Source organism: Rhincodon typus, chromosome 39 (assembly GCF_021869965.1).
Source record: "Rhincodon typus isolate 14 chromosome 39, sRhiTyp1.1, whole genome shotgun sequence".
Taxonomy (NCBI): domain Eukaryota; kingdom Metazoa; phylum Chordata; class Chondrichthyes; order Orectolobiformes; family Rhincodontidae; genus Rhincodon; species Rhincodon typus.
In genome coordinates this window covers 6926427-6935873 of record NC_063370.1, presented here as the reverse complement: position 1 = coordinate 6935873, position 9447 = coordinate 6926427, and the positions used below count along the sequence as shown (strand labels likewise).

Sequence of the window (9447 nt, the reverse complement as noted above, 5' to 3'; positions counted from 1 at the left end):
CAGCAATTTGTGAGTGTTTTTTAAGTTTCAGATCTTCAGCATTCTCAGAACCTTGCTTTTGTCGTTTCTATTAAGAGAAAAAGGGTGTATTTTCATCAATACTTCTGTTTATGACTGATGATTATGTTGGACCTTGGCAGGGGGGCGGGGGAGAAGTCGCGCAGGGGGAATGAAGGCTGTTCAACTGTGTGAGGCAGTCCACAGGGTTGTAGGGAGATGATCATGCCTCCAGGAATACAGCCAATCAGCGGGGAACTCCATGGTCACGTCATTGACTCACATCTGGATGAGAAGTGGTGAAACATTTTAAATTTCTTTTCTCTGAGCCACCTTAGCCATGGCAGAAGTACCTATTCTGTCACACTTAGTGTAATTTGCAAGATAATGATAGCACGGTTGCAAGTTGACTTCGAGGCCAGGAATTTGAGCTCAGGTTACGAGGAAATGCTTGTCCAATAGCAACTTTAGCAGCTTATAGCAACAATTTTTCATAGAATCCCTACAGTGTGGAAACAGGCCCTTCGGCCCAACAAGTCCACACTGACCCTCAGAGCATCCCATCCAGACCTCATGCCCCTATAACCCACCTCATCTGCACATCCCTGAACACTACAGGGGGTAATTTCCCCATGGCCAATCCACCCTAGCCTGCACATCTTTGGACTGTGGGAGAAAACTGGAGCACCCAGAGGAAACCCACGCAGACACGGGGAGAATGTGCAAACTTCACACAGACAGTCACCTGAGAGTGGAATCGAACCTGGGTCCCTGGCACTGTGAGGCAGCAGTACTAACCACTGAGTCACCATATTGTGTTACTTCCATCATAGAACCATTACAGAGCAGATAGAGGCCATTTGGCCCATCAACTCTGCTCTCTTTAGAGCATCTCACCCAGACGCACGCCCCTACCCTATCCCTGCAACCCTACATTTCCCAGGGCTAATCCACCCAGCCTGCACATCCCTGGATGCTACGAGCCATTTAGCATGGCCAATCCACCCCTAACCTTTGGACTGTGAGAGGGAACCAGAGCACCCGGTGGAAACTCACGCAGACACAGGGAGAGCGTGGAAACTCCACACAGGTTGGGATCAACCTTGGTTCCCTGGTGCTGGGAGACAGCATGGCTAACCACTGAGCCACCGTGCCATCCCTCAATGTAGAAACAGAAGGAACACAAACAGAAATTGCTGGAGAAACCCAACACGTCTGACAGCATCTGAGGAGAGCTAGAAACAGAGTTAATGTTTTGAGGATGTTAATGTTTCCGTATCAGGGTTTTTGACCAGGTTAAGATGACTAGCAGAGACATGTGACTTTGGTTTAATCCTTAGCAAGGTTAGACCACATAGAATACAGGGAGAACTAGCCATGTGGATATAAAATTGCCTCAAAGGCAGGAGACAGAGGGTGGTGGTGGAGGGTTGCTTTTCAGACTGGAGGCCTATGACAAGCGGTGTGGTGCAAGGATTGGTGCTGGGTCCACTGTTTTTTGTCAGTTATATAAATAATTTGGATGTGAACATAGGAGGTATGGTTAGTAAGTTTGCAGATGGCACCAAAATTGATGGTGTAGTGCACAGCAAAGAAGGTTACCTCAGTGTACACAGGGCCTTGATCAGATGGGCCAATGGGCCAAGGAGTGGCAGATGGAATTTAATTTAGATAAATGCTGCAGTTTGGTAGGGCCTATGCCTTAGAGAGGGAAAATGTGTGTACCAGGCACCCCAAGTGACCCACTTTGGTTACAGAGTTGACCAATCCAGGTTACACCAGTTGGAAGAGAAAGTGAGGGTGATCAAAGGAGCCCCGGCTCCCATGTCTGTACCAGAGTTTGGGCCTTTCCTTGGGTTAGTGAATTATTACAGGAAGTTCATACATAACCTGGCCTCTGTCCTGACACCTTGGCATCAACTCTTTAAAAAAAAGGTCAGCGTTAGAAATGGTCATGTAGCCAAGCCACAGCTTTCAGGGAAGTGAAGAAAGAGCCAGCATCCTCTAAGGTGTTGGCACACTGTGATCCCAAGCGAGATCAGGGATTGGCATGCGATGCCTCCCCATAAGGCATCAGGGTAATATTAGCTCAAAGATGTCCCAGTGGAGAGGAACGCTCGATAGCGTATGCATCCATTTGGCTAACGCAGAGCGTAACTACACCCAGATAGAGAAGGAAGGTTTGGTGTTCATATTTGGAGTCAGGGAGTTCCACTAGGTGGCACGGTGGCTCAGTGGTTAGCATTGCTGCCTCACAGCGCCAGGGACCCGGGTTCAATTCTAGCCTTGGACCACTGTCTGTGTGGAGTTTGCACGTTCTCCCTGTATCTGCGTCGGTTTCCTCCCACAGTCCAAAGATGTGCAGGTTAGGGTGGATTGGCCGTGCTAAATTGCCCCCATAGTGTCCAGGGAAGTGTAGATTAGGTGGGTTATAGGGGGATGGGTCTGGGTGGGATGCTCTGAGGTTCAGTGTGGACTTGTTGGGCCGAAGGGCCTGTTTCCACACTGTAGGGATTCTACGTAATACCTTTACGGGTTTAAATTTGTAATAACAAGGGGCCAAAAACACCTACTAGGCCTGCAGTTGGAGCGAGTGGGACCTGACCCCAGACCTCCTGGTTCAGAGGTAGGCACACTACCACTGTCGCCATCAGAGCCCCTCCTGTTCCAATTTCTCCCAGGAGTGCTATTGGGAGCTGTAATGGCTCAATGAGGCGCCTCCTACTGTGTTCAACGACGAATTACTGGAGACTCCCAGCTAGGAATTAGCAATCTCTCACACGGCTAAAGCGACAGGTTACTCTGGGATTTGTAAGGACGGGGCGGAGCTCTCAATCACTCCTGTCGGGTTTTAAGGTAGGAGTCAAGTATTCAAGGGCGTTTCTCTCTCTGTCTCCGTTGAAGAAGGAAGCTTCCTGATGTGGTAGGATTTTGGGACCATTCAGGAATGGAAAGGACCCAGGAGATGGCTAAGGAAGCTCTAAGGGGTGACTTTGAATGGGTTTACACAGAACAGCCCCATTCCGACCGGAGGAAACAAATTCTAGGTAAACCAAAGTACTTTGAGCAAAAACTTTCTGCAAACTTCTTTAACTTCCCTGAAAGTTTCGAACGCTGAAAAGTGTTGGTTTAAATCTTGCTGCTTTTTTGTTTTGTTTTGAAACGGTTTGGTTGGGGGGATAAAATCCAGATAGAGCTAACCCTCAATTGCAACCCCCTCGTTGATCAATCTATTTGTAAAAAGCTTTCACTACGTGACACCTGCTGTGAATATTGAAACATAAAAGGTAGGAGCAGAAGGACCTTGAGTAAGTTCGAGTTCGCCCACTGTCCATCCCATTTAAAGTTTGTAGGGATTGTAAAGAAGTTTGTTTTTTTTTAAAGAAAATTTGTGATTGGGATTTCTTCTAGGGCAGGGCAGCTGGTACCAGTTCCCCTCCCAGGGATGGTGTGAGCTGTTGGCTTGAGGAAGGAATTTCTGCTTTTTTTTTAACATAAAGATTCTGTTTTCTGCGATGTTAAAATTCCTCACTGAGGCAAGCTCGTTACAGAGGAATTTTGGAGTAACCTTGCCGGTTGGGGTGGAGGGCGAGGAACCGAACACTTTTTTTTTGGGGGATGTCAAAGGAAAGCTATTGGGACCACATTCAGGGCGTTTTAGTTAAACTGGGTGTTTTACTTTTTACCCAAAATAAGGCTTTCTTTTCCCCACCCTCAGTGAATCAGATGTCCCACATTATCCTGTGCAGAGAAATATACAGGAACCTTGTGTCTGGTGGCATTTCCTTGAAGTTGCTAGCCATTCATTGCAAAGCAAGATCCCACACAGCAAGGACACCAATTGCCTGTGTGTCTCTGTGGAAACTTATTCAGCACAGATGAGTTGGGCTGAAGGGTCTGTTTCTGTGCTGTATGATTCTGATGTATTAGTCAGAGAGTAGTAAGGGCGTGGCATGCCCTGCCTGCAAAAGTAGTAGACTCGCCCACTTTAAGGGCATTTAAATGGTCATTGGATAAACATATGGATGATAATGGAATAGTTTAGGTTAGATGGGCTTCAGATTGGTTTCACAGGTCGGCGCAACATCGAGGGCCGAAGGGCCTGTACTGCGCTGTTATGTTCTATGATGCTATAAGTGCACAGTTCTTACCTCCCCTGCTTTCTTTTCTTCTACCCCCAACCCTTGGGGGGGGGGAGTTCTCTCAAATTTTGAAACTTCCTATCTCTTCTGCCCCTCTCCCAACCAGCTGCTAGCTTTAATCCACCCAGCTCCCCTGACACACAGCAATCTCCTGCTCTAATGAGTTACAGGCTCTTCAGTGCCTCACCCACTTCCTATTCACCCTATCCATGCCCCTCATGATTTTATAAACCTCTATAAGGTCACCCCTCAGCCTCTGACGCTCCAGGGAAAATAGCCCTGGCCTATTCCGCCTCTCCCTATAGCTCAAACCTGGCAACATCCTCGTAAATCTTTTCTGACCCTTTCAAGTTTCACCATCTCCTTCCTATAGCAGGGAGACCAGAATCAAATGCAGTATTCCAAAAGTTGCCTATCTATTTATTTCAATTCCCATTTGCCATCATTTGGCCCATAGTGTTAGTATCACAAGTGCACATCTAAATACTAAAAAGTGATGTGTGTTTTTGCCTCTAACCACCCTTACAGGCAGTGAGTTCCAGATTTCCTCCACCCTCTGGGTGAGGGAAGAAAAATTTCTTCACGTCCCTGCCCCTCCCCAGTTATCGATTCCCTCCACCAAAGGGAAATATTTCTTCCTGTGTATCCTACCTATGTCCCTCGGAATTTCCTACATCTTAATAAAAGGTGTTTGGAGGGATATGGGCCAAATGCTGGCAAATGGAACTGGATGAATTTGGGATATGTGGTTGGCATGGCTGAATTGGACGAAATGGTCTGTTCTGAGCTGTACAGCTCTACGACTCTAATCATAACCCCTCCCAATCTCCTCTGCTCCAAAGAAAATAACTCCAGTTTCTCCAAACTCTCTTCGTTACTGAGGGCTAAAGAGTCCAGCCTACTTTGTTGACAGAGCTTTTGATGCTGAGGAGGAGGAATGGCCAGGGATGTAGGGAGAGTGTGACATTGTGTGATTTTTGCTTCTTTGGGTAACCAGCACAGATGATGGCTTGAATGGTCTTCTATACTTAATGCCTTCAGTGCCTTGGTGTCAAATTTTAGTCAATATTTGTAAAGCACCTGGGAGTTTTCCTTCCTTAAAAAAAGGTGCTATTAAATACAAACTTGTGTGCAAATAGAATAGTTCCTTGATCTCTAATCCCCCAACCTATTTCAAAGGCAATAGGTGTTTATGGCACAGGACGCCATTTGGCCCACTGTCTGTGCTAGTCAGCAAAGATCTGACTACACCAATCCAGTTCTTAGTATTGCCTCCTGAGGCTATGGACCTTTGCAAGTCATGACCTTAATACTGCTTCGGTGCTAGAGTTCCTGACTCAGTCATACAGCACAGAAACACACCCTTCGGTCCAACTAGTGCAAGCCGACCATAATCCCAAACTAAACTGCCTGCATTTGGCCCATATCTGCGAGAATCTTTCCGATTTGTGAACTTACCCAAATGTCCATTAAATGCTATTAACTGTACCTCTATCCTCCACCTCCTCTGGAAGTTCATTCCACACATGAACCACTGCTTTTGGAAAAAAAATCATGGTTTTTTTTAAAAACTAATCTCTCTCCTCTCCTTTTTTAAAAGAAATATGCTCCCTGGTCTTGTTGCCCTAGGGTGCAGAATTACAACACCTGCCATTCACCTTATCTATGCCTCTTATGACCTTGTAGATTTTTATAAGGTCACCCTCCATCTCCTATGCTCCAGTGAGAAATGCCCCAGCCTCTCCTTAAACCAATGCCCTCTAGTTTTTCTAGACTTTCCTACCATGAGGAAAAGCTGTTGGCTACTTTATCTCTGCCTCTCGTAATATTTTATAGAGCTTTATAAGATCACCCCTCAGTCCCCTGTGTTCTGGGGGAGGAGAGAGAAAAAAGTCCCAGCCTCTCCTTTTGTAATTCAAACCTTGAAGTCCCAGTGACTTCCTGGTAAATCTTTTCTGAACCCTTTCCAGCTTAATAAATCTTTCCTTATAACAGCCACCCTTTTCAGGCAGAGTTCCAGACTCCCAGTACCCTCAGAGCAAAAACAATTCTTGACTCTCCTCCTTTTTTACCTCTGACCTTAAATCTATGCTCCATGGTTACCAATCCCTCTACTAATAAAGAAGTGTCTTTCTATCCACCTTTTTTATCTTGTGTGCCTTGTCTCTGTCTCTATCAGGAGTTCTGCACCATCACTCTCCTCCCAGCCCAGGACCAATATAAACAGTGGTGCAGTGGTACTGCCAATGGGCTAGTGAATTATAGCCCTGTTATAATGCTGTAAGGGCATGGGTTCAAATCCCAGCACAGCAGCAAATGGAATTTTAACTTGCTTTGTAGATCTATAATGTAAAACTAGTGACTGTGAAACTATCATCAATGTTCACTCCTTTCCTTCTTTGTTTTAGGGAAGGAACTCTGCCATCCTTACCTGGACTGGCCTACACTTGACTCCAGACCCACAGCAATGTAGTTGATTCCTAAACTGCCCTCTGAAATGGCCCCACAAGCCACCCACTTCCAAAGTGAGGCTTACAGCATGGAAATGGGCCCTTTGGCCCAACTTGTCCATGCTACCCAATTTTCACAATTTAAACTAGGCCCAGTTGGCTGCATTTGGTCCATATCCCTTTGTACCTATCCCGTCCATGCACTTGTCTAAATGTTTCTTAAATGACAAAATTGTACTCGCTTCCACCACTACCTCTGGCAGCCCATTCCAGACACTCACCACCCTCTGTTGGAGGGGGTGGAAATTGTCCCTCTTGACCCTTTTTGTATCTCTTCCCCTCTCTCCTTAAACCTATGCCCTCTAGTTCTAGACTCTCCCTGCCCTGGGGAATAGCTGTTGGCTATCTACACCCTTCATGACCTTAAACCTCTATAAGGTCCCCCTCAATCTCCTACACGCCAAGGAAAAGTCCTGGCCTCTCCTTCTAACTCTAACCTAACTCAAAATACCAACTAGGTAGCATCCTAGTAAATCTCTTCTGTACGTGTTCTGGTTTAATAATATCCCTTTCTATGGTAGGGCAACCAGAACTGCACACAGTACTAGAAACGTTCCTCACCAGGGTCTTGTACAATAAAATGTCCAAACTCCCCTACTTGATGCTGGATTTTTAACAAGTAGTCACAAACTCAGAAATGTTTCTCTCTCCACAGATGTCTAACCTGCTGAGTACTTTTCCCAGATTTGATTTGTTACTCACTTTGTTGTTTGTTTTTTTAAATGGTGTATCAGTCAGCTTGTTTGCACACCTTTAGTCAGCAGTCAGAATGTTTTGACAGGGATGTTTGTATGAAGTTTGGCACATCACACAACAAAAAAACTCTCTCTGATCTTTAATTAAGACCAACTTGAGAGTTGACCAGTGTGATTTCCATACCTGCTGTGATAGGCTGATACAGAATAGTCATCTGTCGTCAACTGTATTTTTTTTACACAAAAAAGTACAGTGCAAAGTGTTTAAGCTGTCATATCATGGTGCTTGTGTTAATAATGGAAGGCACAGATAAGAAAAGATAAATTAGTCTATGGAGGGGTTGAAGGGAGTGGCTGTGAGCAGCCCAGGAGAAGGGAGGCAACAGACTCTTTGAGAATAGTCTGTGGGGTTAGGGTTAGGAGGGCTGTGTTGGGGAAGTTGGACAGGGAGGGAGCAGTCCCTCTTGGAGATGAATGACAATCCGATAAGGAGGGAAAGAATTGGCTCTATGTTCTGCTTCAGAGTTGTCGGCAACAACGGTCAACTTGCCATCAAAACTGGTGCGTTGCTGCACAAGAAAATCGCAGAATGGCCTGTTTCCACGCTGTAGGCCACTTGGCCCATCAGGTCCCCACAAACCCTCCAAAGAGCACCCCTCCCTGTAACACTGCATCTCCTATAGCTACTCCACCTAGCCTGCACGTCCCTGGATACAATGGGCAAGTTAGCACTGCCAATCCACCCTAACCTGCACACTTTTTTGGACTGCAGGAGGAACCCAGAGGAAACCCACACAAAGTGCAAACTCCACACAGACAGTCGCCTGAGGGTGGGATCGAACCTGGCTCTCTGATGCTGTGAGGCAGCAGTGATACCCACTGATGCCCAACTATCAAAGAAATTTGACAGTTGGGGTTACAGGCAATATTTGGATGGATATCCAAATGTGCAGGTTTGGCGGAGCCCCACAAAGCAGGAGAGAGGTTTAGCAAGGGACCACCTCTAGTGTGATGGATATGTGAATAGAAAGGGTTTGGAGGGATATGGGCCAAATGCTGGCCAATGGAACTAGATTAGTTTAGGATATCTGGTCAGCATGGATGAGTTGGACCAAAGGGTCTGTTTCCGCGCTTTATACATCTGCCTAAAAGCCACTCAATTTCCTGACGTGGAAATATATCGGCTATTCCTTCACTATTGCTGGAATTCCTTCCTGAAGGGCATTGTGGGTCAATGCACAGCACATGGCCTGCAGCAATTCAAGAAAGCAGCTCATTACCACCTTCTCAAGGGGTAATTAGGGATGGGCCTAGCCAGAGGCACGTTCAGCCATTGCAAAGCGCTCTTTTTAAAATTAGTCCTTTTTTTGTACTGTCTCTTTTCAAGAAGGCAGCTCATCACCCTCACCTTCTCTGGGTTGGGGGAAGGAGAGAGCTGAGGACAGGCAATGAATACTGACCCAGCCAGCAATGTTCATGTGATGTAGGTGAATAAAATAAACACCCTGAGGCTGGGTATGGGCCACCGATGGCAGGGAGTGATAGAATTTGATGGTTCTCCTGTTTTTGTGTTTTTTTTTACTCAGTCTGCAACGGTATCCAATCTTATGGAGAAGGGTGCACTGAGGCTCGGGTGATGCAGGGGAAATGAGCATCTGTCTCTGGTTGCCCCACTGTGATTACCAGCCCTCACTATCTGGGGAAAGCAGTAAATTACTACCCTGAAGGCAGGATGGTTTTCTTCGTCGTCGCATCTCTTGGGAACAGCATGTTCTAATCTATTGTTTTTAGCCCCAGCTTGATTGGCACTGCATCCACTCCCTCCACCACCAATGTTCAGTCTCAGCAGTGTGTACCATCTACAAGATGCACTGCAGAAATTCACCAAAGATCCTCAGACAGCACCTTCCAAACCCACGACCACTTCCATCTGGAAGGAAAAGGGCGGCAGATATATATGGGAATACAACACCCCTGCATGTTCCCCCTCCAAGCCTATATGTCACCCTTCAGCCTCCACTCTCGGGAAAATACTGTCCGCTTCTCCCTAGATCTCAAATCCTCCAACTCCAGCAACATCGTTTTTGAATTCTGCACAGCACG

General features: G+C 46.4%; 1 protein-coding gene across 1 annotated transcript in view; it reads left to right on the top strand.

The window, feature by feature from the left end:
• The first annotated feature begins 2829 nt into the window (after positions 1-2829).
• LOC109937856 (sphingolipid delta(4)-desaturase/C4-monooxygenase DES2-like) overlaps positions 2830-9447 on the top strand; it is a 14603-nt gene continuing 7985 nt past the window's right edge. The window contains exon 1 of the mRNA XM_020536354.2: positions 2830-3044. Within this exon, the coding sequence (XP_020391943.2) occupies positions 2945-3044 (100 nt within the window). The 5' untranslated portion in view covers positions 2830-2944. The remainder of the gene's footprint in view (positions 3045-9447) is intronic.